The sequence below is a fragment of the Dysidea avara genome, chromosome 10 (assembly GCF_963678975.1).
Source record: "Dysidea avara chromosome 10, odDysAvar1.4, whole genome shotgun sequence".
Lineage (NCBI taxonomy): Eukaryota > Metazoa > Porifera > Demospongiae > Dictyoceratida > Dysideidae > Dysidea > Dysidea avara.
The window spans coordinates 16,336,198-16,350,381 of NC_089281.1; the positions used below are offsets into that span (position 1 = coordinate 16,336,198).

At 37.4% G+C, this 14,184-nt stretch overlaps 1 protein-coding gene across 1 annotated transcript in view; it reads right to left on the reverse strand.

Moving 5' to 3' along the window:
- Positions 1 to 14,184, reverse strand: part of LOC136236796 (uncharacterized) — a 40,239-nt gene that overhangs the window by 20,229 nt on the left and 5,826 nt on the right. The window contains exon 4 of the mRNA XM_066027029.1: positions 6,092 to 6,150. Coding sequence (XP_065883101.1) covers positions 6,092 to 6,150 — 59 coding nt within the window. The remainder of the gene's footprint in view (positions 1 to 6,091; positions 6,151 to 14,184) is intronic.

Genomic DNA, 14,184 nt, shown 5'->3' on the forward strand with positions numbered 1-14,184 from the left:
AAGAGCAGTACGAGAAGTGTCTCTGCAATCAATCCAGTCACTACAGAAAATATGGACGATTTCTGTTACAAATGTAGGGAAGCCATTGTGTGCTGCCACGAAACGACACCTTGGGCTGTCAGCAAAGATAAATGGGACAGAAAGGAGGACAAGGGTAAGTCCATGGTGCATGCATTGTACATACTGTGTGGTATGCCAAAAGCTTTTTTTGTGAGGAAGTGCAAACAACTAATGTCAACTATGTTGGAGGTACTAGAACTGCTAATAACCAAACTATTGGAAAATTAGAACCACATATGTAATATTTCCTAACTCACAAGTATTTGCAAAACTTGTGTATTATAAACTAGAAATAAATGATAATTTTTGGTACAGAACAATATCATACAGTACAGTAGTACTGTATAATACAGATCATGGAAATGCCTAACATAATATTATGGTTATATGGCATTTAAAGTAGTGCTAATGGAAAAACAATAAATATGACATATTCCTGTTTCTCGAACAAGCTACTTTAATTTTTGCTGCCACAAGGAGAGAAACTAAAAATAATGCTGGTTCTTGTTCAACAAAAAGAACTTCAATGCCAGCTGTTAAACTATAACCAAAATGTTACTTAGGAATCTGGTTTTCTTAGAGACCACAATTTGATCATAGGACACTACAAGTTGCTAATTATTTCATAATTCTTTACTGCAATGACATGAGAACTTCCAGTTTCAACTATTCAATAGAGCAGTCTTTAGTTTCTTAGTGCACCAAATTTTATTTCACATGAGTGAACATCGTGTTATAAGTGAAACTGCAAAGTCTATCATTACCAATTATTGGCCTTATTGGCATCCTGCACTTCACTGGTTGACCAATTATCAACAGACTACAAATTTGTGAGTAACTCTCCAATGCCAGACATGGATAATTGCATTTCACAGAAGTTTTATGAAGATGAGATCAGCCGTTTGAGAGATATTCAGGTTAGACGCCAAAGCATACTGGCTTCCAATGCAAAATTATTTTTAACGCAATGCCAGCATATGTACCTTGTAGAGCACTTTAGCAACAATAATTACTGAATGAAAACAATTGTAAGAAATGTTTTAGAGCGTAAAACAGCCCACCGTGTAACTGTTAAAAGTATCTTAGTACACTCTTGGAAATTCATCACACCTTTAAGCATAAAACTGTCTTGGTTAAGTAAACTCAAAGTAACTATTTGGTACCCCAGAACTAATTAAAAAATGTATTTAACTTTTAATACTCTAGAACTAGAACAGTGAAAATAATCTTAACAAAATACATTGTGCCATATTATTTATACACAGTACCTATTACAACGTTGAAACCGGGTCACTACTGCTGACCCGGATGACCCACTGACCCGGATTTGACCCGGATGTGACCCGGATTAATTAAAGCCGAGGCGTGCGATAAGAGCTATGTTTCGGCTAGTCTCGAGCGAGCAAGTGAGCGAGACTACGTTTTGAGCATTTGATTCGTGTTGAGTAAATATTGCAACTTCAGCCTAGCTGTAGGTTAAAGACCAAAAAAAAAAAAAAAAAAAGGTCATCACCTACTGACATAGATTATTATCTATGCTACTGACAATAGCCATAGATACCCTCAGTTTCGTGCTACATACTGCACTTACTAATAAGTGGGCGTGGCTCACGAAAGAGCTACGCGATAGCGTTTATAAGTTTCCACGTCATCAAATGAACAATTTCGTTTCTCACGTGATCCAATCCGGGTCAGACCCGGATAATTTGTAAACCGGGTCGGACCCGGTTGACCCGGATGACCCGACCCGGTTTCAACGCTGACCTATTATCGCAAAGTGGCAAGGCTATCACATTTATAGAATTTATATACAAAAAAATTCAGTGTTAAACAATTGATCTAACGATGGAAACTATACAGATTCCATTCAGCCCACATGAATTATTATCATTAGATACCTATGATAACACAATCAACATTCCATACTTTATCTCTGCAAAAAGATGGCAACTTACAAGTAATTAATACAATGTATGGCACAATTTGCCTAGCAACAGGAAACAACCCATGCACTTTAGAAAAACGAGGTGTTTCTCAGAACATTTGGTCAGAACAAAAATGCATAATATAAAAAAGTTGGTGGAAAGTATTCTCTATAGCCCAACACTTCCTAATAATTACAGTAATTTATACTCACTAGTCAATTAGATAATTCTGATGGCAAAACATCGTTTACCATGTTATGCCAACCAATGATCCTTCAAAGTGTACAACATTATGTGACAACAAGTACGCGTGCAGAACATCCTGTTAACCATATGGTTTTGAAGAATCTCTTCGCCAAATTTATGTAATAAAGTAGCACTTCTCATTTTAGCCACAAACATTATTCCTTGTAGTTTACTCATTACCATGCAATGTTTAGGATATGTACGCTTGACATAACGGTTTATAACACGGATCTGTAATAATGGAAATGCTCATTAAACATGCAGAAAGGAAAGACTTTAAAACAATCACACTTAACTTAACAGAAGTTGAGATGGCACAAACTTCTGAACAGAATGTCAGCAGAGAAGAGAACATGGAAAGCATGTCCATTCAGTTCCAGGGCTGAAACAAATACTAATACTTGGTGAGCACTTATTAAGGATTTTGGTACTCGGATAGTACAATTGGTACTCGAGTACTCGTTAAGATCATGTGACCCAGCTCACATGATGTATTTGTCATCAGGAGTGATGCAATGAAGGCTGTAGAGTTTGATTGGCATAATTTTTGTCAGGGACACTAACATCAGTACTTCAATACAGTGTGTGTGTGTATACTTGAAAAAGCTATAAGCTGTGTTTAAGGTTGGTACAAAACATGTCGAATGGGTATGAATACAAGTAGCTAGTACGTATTTGTGAGTACTCCATCGTTAACTCTACAGAGTACTCGAATACTAAAAAACCATGATCGTTTCAGCCCTATTCAGTTCCTCACCACATAATATAATTTGGCTTATGTTTCCAAACAAGAATATTGTCCACAGGAAGACTCTCATCAACTTAACTGTGTACACTTAATATTCATAAATTAGTGGTGAAGACAACAGCAACAACAGTTATTGATGACACTTAACCATGAACAATCCTAATATGTACATGTCTCTCATCACAGTGCACAGCAATTGTAAAAAATCAGTGTGGAAAAATGGCACAATGTTTATGTATAGACAAGAATGGCCAACTATTTGTGATTTGTCGCTAAAACTAGATTGATTTTTGCTGTGTTGTATCTGGTTGCACAGAATTTCAAACTCTTAACAATAGCAATTTGGTAAATGACTTGGTTTGGTACTGGGCTACAAAGTCATTCAAACTATGCAAACAAACATTCCAGCACTTGTTCGCAGGTAGCAATTCTATTTACACAGAACTAATACAGGCAACAGTGAAAACATAATAGAACAGGTTTGTATCATCTAGGAAGACCTGCACACAAAAAAGCTTTACAGAATGTTAGTTCAGTAATCCTACAAGTTTAAGAGTTGAGCAGTTTTCCTTCATTAATAGAAAACCAAACACAGTCACTCTTTATAGACATGATTGACTATCCCAATTACGTTGGAAATTTGTTTTACAACTACTATAGATATGGACACAGAAGTGATAACACAGTGGTTCACAATTGTAGTGGTTTACAACTGTAGCAATTCAGCCATGAAATACAATAAGTCTCCCAATACCTTATTATCACCGAGAACAATCTCATTCACCTACTATGTGATCAGCTATTATTCCTAATAGATGAAGGCTGCCTGCTTCTGCATGCACCTGATTACATGTGACTGTTGCTAGGATACAATTCAAATCGTATGGAGTATTTCCCTTCGACCAGCAAGCCATACACACCCTACTAGTAGTTGTCATGACATTGGCAACAACTGGATCTTTCTTCTAACCACAGTTACTAACTACCTAAATATTTTTTCAAGCCTTACCAGACAACCTAAATACACAAGAGCAATGATCGAGTTTTTGGTACAATATTACTACACAAGTACCTTATATTAATCACAACATTACAACAAAGAGGAAGACACTTCATGGTTGATGAACAAGGCATTTTATGAATTATAACAGTTGCATGATTAACATTAATATTATTATTACAAATCAACTATGAAGTAAAAACTTTCGAGGAAAATGGCTATGCGTAGAACATTTAATCCACAAAAGTTCCTCCTACGCACATACTCAATTTTTTCTGTGAGTCTTACACAAGGATTTATGTTTATTAGCAGTGACGTACATTAGTAGTGTCCATGAGTTGTACACATCACTGGTGTGTGTCCCAGCATACTTTCAACATAACAAGCAAGATAATGCATTCATGGGCCTACGGACTGGACTAGACTGGACTCGTGGACTGAGCTGGAAACAGCTTTTAAACAATAATCCAGGAACTATCTATCTCTTGCAACACTGGAGACACCACTATTGAGCTATAACTGCTGCCGCTGGCTCTTCCTTACAAGTCATGACACTAGCGTATGCACTAATTAATTAGAATACACTTACGATACATGCTGTACTAGCAGTGATAAAGCGTGATAAAGGCTATTCTTGTAGCGTAGATGTTTTCCTTTGTTGCTTTAGCACTAGTGTTAACAGCTGTAGAGATGAGCTAGTAATTATTCTTAGCAGATAACTAGGTGAGCACCACCAGGCAAGGTGATGGAGCTATGCAAATAATCTGGCTCATCACTACAACCCTAACGCCAGTGTTAAGTACTAAAGCAACATAGGAAAACATGTACGCTACAACAATAGCCTCTGTCACACTTTATCACTGCGAGTACATGCGCATCGTAAGTGTATTCTAATTGATTAGTGCATGCGCTATAGTATGTTCACGTTGAGCTGAATCCTCAAAAACATTTAATAACTCATGGATGCAACTACACACGATCTTGAAATTTGGCTCATTTGTAGTACTGTTTGACCCACTAAAAATATTTCAAAATCTTTTTGTTCAAATGTTTGACATAATATATACGGTCAATCAAAATTTTCATAATACATTTCCTATGGGGAAGCCATATAAGTACAGTGTCCATTATAGCTCTTTCCCGAACTTTTAATGAAACCAAACAGTACATGTCTGTTGTTGACACCTTTGCTGTTACCAATAATCATCTGGTTGCCTGAAATATTAACTCTGTTGAGAAAAAATCCACTTTTAATTATTAGCTGTTTTTCAGGATTCAGCTCAACGTGAACATACTATAGTGTCATCCGACTTGTAAGGAAGAGCAGTACCAGCAGTTATAGCTCGATAGTGGTGTCTCCAGTGTTGCAAGAGATGGATAATTCCTGGATTATTGTTTAAAAGCTGTTTCCAGCTCAGTCCACGAGTCCAGTCCAGTCCGTGGAATAAAGTAGGCCACGGAGCATACACCAGCTGTTGACATTACTACTATATAGAGCACAGATGTCCATACTTTAAATAGATGTTTCTAATAAACTAATTGTTTACACAGGTAATTGATCTGATACTGATATTCAAAATCATGTTATAAGTGTGAAAAAGTAACATGATTTTTCAAGTGGCTGAACATTCTACATAATATTATATTTATATTTACTTTGCATGATTCACATCTATTAGTATGATTTTTTAAAACTTATAAAATAAAGGTGCACCTATTATTGAATTGGCCACATACTACACTGTTATATACATAAGGACCCTTGTATTGCATTAACACATGTATACACCATGCAAATGTGTCTGCACAAAGATGTACCAAAAAGTCTCACCAACCATATACAAACTAGTAGTAGTTTATATAAAATGTCAAGACCTTTTGGCACATCTTTACCATGATAGAAAGACATCCTCTCAAAACGACTAGATAAGCCTATAAACCTCTTATCTCTAATATCATGAGTTCATAATATCAAGAGTTCATTATATATTATGAACTCTTGATAATATTAAGAATTGAGAACACAAGGAAAACAAATATCCCCATAAATATTATGAACTCTTGAGCACTATATGTATGTTGTGTTCTGAAGTGGCTCAATTCTGTGCCTACCTGAAGTCAGGGCCCATCCCACTGTATACCATTCCAATTGTGTCTGTTATCTTCTCAATCTGTAAAAGAGAAAAGATTTATTATATTGTAATCATCAATGTAATGATTGTTTCCATTGATTAAACAAGTAAAAATCTATAAGTTTGGAATACATATGATAAAACCATGAGAAACATGTACCACACATGTGCATGCACATGTACTACATATACGCACGCAGACACACTACATACACATGCACACAAACATGAACGCATCCACACTCACTCACTCACTCACTCGCTCACACACACACAATACACACACAAACTACATAATACATTGAGCAAGTACAATAATCAAAGCAGGTCAGTCCATTTCTGGAAACAGGTAAAGTCACTGTGCATTTTGCCACTACAATTCCACATTACAAAACACACTGATAAAAGGTGAGCAATCATTCATACAGTAAGTACGTAAGGGCACAGCACATTCTTGAACTATACAATTCATTGACTTTTCCTAGTTCAAGCCCTGAGCTAAATGATATAATTCACTTGGTAATATTGACATAATATACCACGTCACTAATTAGTGTTTACTCAATATCAGGAACAAAGAAGATAACTATATATCCTTTTATGGTAATCATACATCTGGTAGATGTTAATATACATTCTGGTTGTTGTTATTTATAATAAACTGATAGACAGTGGTGGCCATAACATATTGGTCTCTATAAACAAGGATTAGATCAAAGCTTGGCTATTAGTGAGCGGTATTACAGAATACATTGGTGGACTATTAATTTGGCAAATGAAATGCTCGCTACTAACAGAACTTTGGAGTCAAGATGTTGTTGGTGGGATTTTATTTGTCAAATACTCTCAAATTAAATTTCTCGGCATCAGACTACATGGTCTTTCTGATTAAGGTACAGTTTGCCCGGCCTCTTAACTGAAAGCTGTCAATAAATGACCCGATAAGATAGATACAATGTGGACTAAACAATACCTACACATTACATCTTAAACTTGAACTCTATTTTGCCACATAGCTACATGTTTTATAATGCTATACTGAAAATCCCATGTTCAAACACAACTGAGGTGTACTTCATGATGTTGTAATTTTATTCTGCCTCACCATGAAGGAAGACATATTTTTGGTTCCACAGATGACCCTAATAATGAGGTCTCACTGTAGTATCTAACACATACCATGTATCACTCAGAAGATGCTAGCAACATAACAGAACAAGCCTGTGCTAGTTACCTCTAAGACGAAGAGTTCGCAATATTTATTGAAAACATTACTTTAGGGTGTACAGCCATATATGGTAACACAAAGAACATCTTATTCGTGTGGAGCTCACTATGCTCACCCAAACTGAACTACCATATATGGTAGAGTAATCATACCACTATGATCTAGCCTATATGTGTGTAGTGGTACAGCAAAATCATGGACATCAAAATGGCTTCTACATATAAAAGAATAACTTTGAGTTACACAAATTTAGGAAAACAGATTAGCACTTGTATATCTGCAACTAGATACAAAACAAACCAGATAACATCGAGGTTTTGAAACCAGTTACCATGGAGAAAGTAAGTATATGAAAATATATGACAAACGTATCCTGCAAGTCTTTATCATGAGAGTAGAACATGACATCATAGGCACACACAGTCATGTACAAATTATGTGTGTATGCGGGTGTGCATGTGCATGTGTGTGTGTGTGTGTGTGTGTGTGTGTGTGTGTGTGTGTGTGTGCGTGTGCGTGTGTATGTGTACATTTTAAAAGGTTTCCATTGCATCATTTCAGCACCTGATTTTTTCAAGATGGCTTGAGCATTTACTGTGCTACTTTTGTAGACAACAGGTGAAATTTATTAACCATCAGTCACCTTCAAGGTACTTAGTGTATAAGAAACCTCAGAGTATCAAAGAATTAGCATCAATATCATTTATAACAGTCTCTTGACTCTCTTCATTACAATAATAAACTGACACTGTCATGGATCTAGACAAACAAATAGAGAATTAGGTTTTCTCTCAGGAAACCAGATACATGCCAATACCTGTGGATGTAGTCTTGCCAGCCAGCCTTGCCTGTATTTTTTTCTTTTGTCATGGATCCACGTATACCGTATTAAAAGAAAGAATGGTGTAAGGAATGCCTTAAAAGTAATTTTGCATCAGAACTTGTGCCCCAACAAACAATTACATAACTAATGGAAAGGAAGGTGGCCATTACGTTTTGTTTTTAGCTATGCTCTGCCAGTCACACAGCATTACAACGAAGAACAGTATGAGAAGCATCTCTGCAATCAATCCAGTCACTACAGAAAATACGGGCTATAAACATAATAGCCAACACAGCCGCATTGTACTATCATGAATCGACACCAACGTTTTCAGTGGAATACAAAGTAGGACAAGGGCAAGTCCATGATGCATGTATTGTATGTACTGTGGTTGGCAAAAAAGCACACCTCGGGACAAAGAAACGTCGATCAGTAAAGAAAAATCAAGCCCATAGCCTTATCCCCTTATTCTTGGCTGGAGGCATCAGTTAGTCAGTCAGTCAGCATAAAGTTCTGTTAAATAGAAAAATTTCAAATTTCATAAAACTTTTATGGAGAGTTCGAGGTTGGTCTGAAGACATTTTGGGGCCTGGCTATGCCTAACCAATGCTACCAAGCTGTCATGAAGGGAAATCTAGACTGGTTTTAGGGTGATATTTTTGGCTGGAAAAGCCCAGTTTTTCATGATCCCTAATATACAGTACTACTGTACTGCATAAACACAACATTGTAAACCAAAAACCAATGCCATTTGCATGCAGTAGTATTGTATAGTAGGGTTTGGGCTTTCTTGACCAAGAATATCACTCTAAAACCAGCATCACTTTTCCTTTGGTAGTATTGGTTAGGAATAACTATAAATGTCTTCAGAGTCCTTCCAACAAGTTTCTAAGAATTTAAATATTTTTATATAGCTGAATTTTCTGCTAACTGACTGACTGTATGACAACTAATGCCTCCATACTGTTCAATGCTGCTTTGGCTTGAGATAAGCCTTTTCATCAACTGCAGTAGCTACAATACAAACATCATGGACCTACCTTTGTCCTTGTAGACTGCACATTTTCACTATTTACTTCAGTAGTAATGAGCTTTGAACAAAACTTCATAGCATGTGTACCGTGATTTTTAGTGTTGTATGCCAGTGCACACCTACTTAATATGCTTACACGTGTTACAGCAGATATCCTGAAGAGTGTGAGTGTGTGGCAAAGAAGTTTAAATGCAAAGTAAAACAATCTTGAGAAAAAGTTCACCTACTCTAATACAACACATGGGACAAACAGATGGATGAACATGTCCGCAATTTACTTGTCCCAGCAGGCCTACTCACAAATGTGTTCTGAGAGTCCCACATGTTGTAAAAGAGTCCATGTCAGTGTTGAAAATTGTGAACATAAAAGTTACCAGTTAGTGGATAAAAATATGCATAAAAATGATACACAGAAAATAAGAAAAAAAGTCCAGCGGACAAAAAAAAGTTGACATAGGTGGGAATTGAACCCGGGTTGGTAAGAATATAGGCCAGTATCTGTATATATCTAAAGCTGAAAAGCCGTCTATCCGTGACGTGCTTACTTGCCAGATGTCAACTTAATTCATTTTCGAAGTGCTCATCATCCAGCTACTCTGGGATTCTTGCTGCGAGTTTCTGTAGCACATTAAAGACCATAGTGTAACAAAAACGTGAACTTCATTCCACTATCCACAGTACAAAGTGTTCATTCAACTATGGAGCGCCCGACTTGTGTACAAGGGGTCATGGATTTCGATCCAGCTGGTGAGGCTATTTTTCTTTATTATCATTAACAACTTGGAAAATAATGGGTTGAACACCGAAGTTGATTGTTTGTGATTCAGGAAATGTTTATTCAGTAAGTCTTCAGTTTTCCCTACACCAGTGCCTTCAATGTACTACAAAGAACAGACAAAATGAGCATTGACAGCAACAAATTTTCCGAATCATAATAACCAATGAAGCCTAAAAAGTAAAAATAATGATGGTCCAACAATATAATATTATTATCCTAGAAAACGGAATTTAAAAGCAAGCTAAATTATCACAGTATTTTTGATATTTACAAGGACAAACTAGTGAATAAACTCAATCTGTTGTTAAAATGGTAGAACATTTAGCACATATAGCCTCCAAATGTAGTGTTGAACTCTGTAGTCTTCCTTTTTAATGCACCCATTACTCAAACATCACCCTAATAATTGAAACTTGATTACCTTTCTTGCTCAGATATGGTATTTGAAAATTTGATGTGAGAGGCAGTTAGTTAAACCCCACCATGAGTAGGATATCGTAGTTATCAACCCGAGGTGTTGATAACTAGATATCCTACAAGTTCAGGTGGGCCTCTATCCCATCCTTTGAAGCAGTACAGTTCACAAACAACATGTCAATAAGATTAGATAAGCATGTCAGTTGTGTGTGGCTTCAATTTTTGCTGAACTTGTAGTTTTACCAAGAGTTAATAATAGTAGGGAGGGAGAGTGTCTAACGCTCAATAGGCCTGTATAAAATGAGCGCGTAAGACAATCTAGCTTCTTGGCCAGACGTGTTGATTGCATGAAGGGAGATGTGAAATGAGGCACGCCGCAGAAGGACGTTATCGATACTATTAGCTGTTCACGAATCAGTCTCGTGAGCAATGTGCGAGGCAGCGTGTGCAATCAAACATGTCGATTTGTGATGAACAGCCCACGGTACTGACCGAAATTGAAGCAGAAACAGTTCAGCCTAGCAAGAAGCGTCAGAGAAGATCAATGAGGAAAGCTGAGATGAAGCACGCTCAGAAGCACAGGTAGAATTGCTTCACGAATCAACCGTTCAGCCACGTCCCGAGGTAAGGCCCAAGAAGAAGCGTCAGTCGAGGAGTGATGAGCTGGAAGTAACCAAGAAGAAGTGTCAGACGAAAGCAATGGCAAGGAAAAGAAGCGGCACCGATGAAACACAGCCTGAAGAATCCCAACCTAAGAAAAAGCGCCAGATGAAAGTTATGAACGATTTCTCTCTGGTTCTTCCATCACTCACTGGAGTAGCCATCTTCGCATCACTGCTTTCTCACCAACTATCGATTTTGCAAGGCCATACAAAATGTGACATAACGTGTTTATTGCGGTCATCAACACTATAGGAAATTACAAAGGTATACGATAATAAGCGGGGTGCTCTACGCGCTCATTTTATACAGGCCTATTGAGCGTTAGACACTCTCCCTCCCTACTATTATTAACTCTTGGTTTTACTATATAATCTAGTCTCGTCCCCAGATGCCCACACACTCGATCATGCGTCCTTTGCGTGATCACTCGACCACGCATCCTTCGCGTGTGAAATTTGGAATTTTCAACTAGAGTAGGGACCATAGCGCATTGATAAAAAGTACTGAAACAAGTTGGAGTAGTGCATGATATTAAATCCAATAAGAAGTGTTATATCCCTACTATGCTCATGATACCATAATGGAAATGCACAGTAGGGATATAACACTTTTATTGTTTTACTGTGATTTAATATCATGCACTACTCCAACTTGTTTTAGTACTTTTTATCAATGTGCTATGGTCCCTACTCTAGTTGAAAATTCCAAATTTTTCTGTGTACTTGTTTGTTAACTTTTTTTGTAAATAATTATTATGACTGGTGAACCCACGTATACCACATCTGAAATGGCACCGTGTGCCCCAATTATCGTCTGAAAAGTGAAGTATCCATTACGCTTTGTTGTCAGCTTTGTTCAACTTGTTATGTAGCATTTCGAATCAAGAACTGTTTGAAAAGCACCTCTGCAATCCACGCATACCAAAAGAAATGGTGCCGCACGCCCCGGTTATATCAATTATCATCTGAAAAGTGAAGCATCCATTACGCTTCGTTGTCAGCTTTGTACACAGCAGTACGAATCAAGAACTGTTTGAAAAGCACCTCTGCTATAAAAATAGCCACTATGACAAATACGGACGATTTCCGTTACCGTTACGAAGGGAAGCCATCACGTGCTATCGCCAAATTGACACTTTTTGCTGTCAGCAAAGATGAATGGGACACAAAGGAGGACACTGGTAAGTCCATGAAGAATGAATTGTACGTACTGCGGTATGCCAAAGGCACCTGTCGGGCCAAAGCGACGTCGAACAGTGAAAAAATAAAGTCAGTATCCTAAGTCGTTATCGAGTTATGCTTGTCTGAAGGCATCAGTCAGTTACTCAGTCAGTCAGTCACTAGAAAATTCCATTAAATAAACTATTTTTAAAATTCTGTAGCAACTTGTTGAAAACGTTTCGGGTCGATCTGAAAGCCTGTTTGGGCTTAGTTTTACCTAACCAATACTGCGTCATTGTCGTCAGGGGAAATTGAGACTGTTTTTTGGGTAATATTATTTCGTGGGCCACGCCTACTCCTTTGCGGTCCCCACTATACAGTTACTATCATACTGTATGATGTTGTCTTCCATATATGCACTGGGGTTTAACCACCATTCCTGGGATTTAACTACCATATCCTTCCAGTTTTTTACTTTAATGTAGGGCTTCAGTGGAATAGAATCATCGCTCTCCAATTTCAATCATGATTAAAGTACACACACAGATGAAGCTACATGATACTGCTACCAACTATTGTAGGCATTTTTTTTTGGTACTTAAAAGCCACTACTGACGCATGTATTACTCTTTTAAGACAAGTGCAAAAGAATCTAGGATTGTACATTAATAAATAGCCAGGTGAGTTATGGTCTAAAATTGCTTCTGCAGTTGCACAATAGTGCAACAGATCAGATAATTAAGCTGGTGGCCTTAGGACAAATGATAGTTATATTTCACTAGTATAGTTTATATAGTGAGACCATTAGCACAAATTAAGCAGTAGTGAAACATGCACTCTTTCTGCTATGAAAGGATAGCTAACAGCGTCCATTCACCTAAAATAACTCTAATAGAACAGTCAGTTAAAACCAGGTAATAAGACAATAATAAAAATGTCACAAAAATGAAATGGAAGTACTATGGAACTTGTAGAAAATTTGCATAATGTGACCACAACAGTTAGTGGGTTTGCTTAATTTCACTGTAGATAAATACGGTATATTGTGTAATCATACACAAAAATCATAGTTGAATAAGGCCTAATGTATTTCGCGGACTGGACTCACGGATTGGACTCGCGGACTGGACTGACGCACTGAGCTGGAAACAACTTTTAAACAATAATCCAGGCATTACCCATCTCTTGCAACACTGGAGATACCACTATCGAGTTACAACTGCTGATACTGCTCTTCCTTACAAGTTAACAAACTACCGCGTGCACTAATTTATTAGAATACACTTATGATACACGAGTACTAGCAGTGATAAAGTGTGATAGAGGCTATTGTTGTTAGCTTAGATGTTTTTCCTTTGTTGCTCTAGTACTTAGCACTAGTGTTAGGACTGTAGTGATGAGTCAGCTTATTTACATAGCCCCATCATCTCGCTGGGCGTTGCCACCTATAGCTACCCTGCTAAGAATTATTACTGGGTCATCTCTACAACCCTAGCACTAGTGCTAAAGCAATAAAGGAAAAACATCTAAGTTACAACAATAGCCTCTACCACGCTTTATCACTGCTAGTGCTCGTAAGTGTATTCTAATTAATTAGTGCACCGCTTGTTTGTTTACTTGTAAGGAAGAGCAGTATCAGCAGTTGTAACTCGATAGTGGTGTCTCCAGTGTTGCAAGAGATGGGTAATGCCTGGATTATTGTTTAAAAGTTGTTTCCAGCTCAGTGCATGAGTCCAGTCCGCGAATCCAGTCCGTGAGTCCAGTCCACGAAATACATTAGGCCGTTGAATAACAAGCATGAAAAAACTTTCCCTAGATCACACAATTGTTATGCAGTCAAGCAAACAACAGCAAACTACTGTAAAAGAGTCATTTTCCAACATCGTAGCAACTAATTTTTAAAAAGTGAATGCTGTATTAGGGTGTTATGTTAGTATAAAAATTTAAAGTACCACGTATACTTGAACAAGG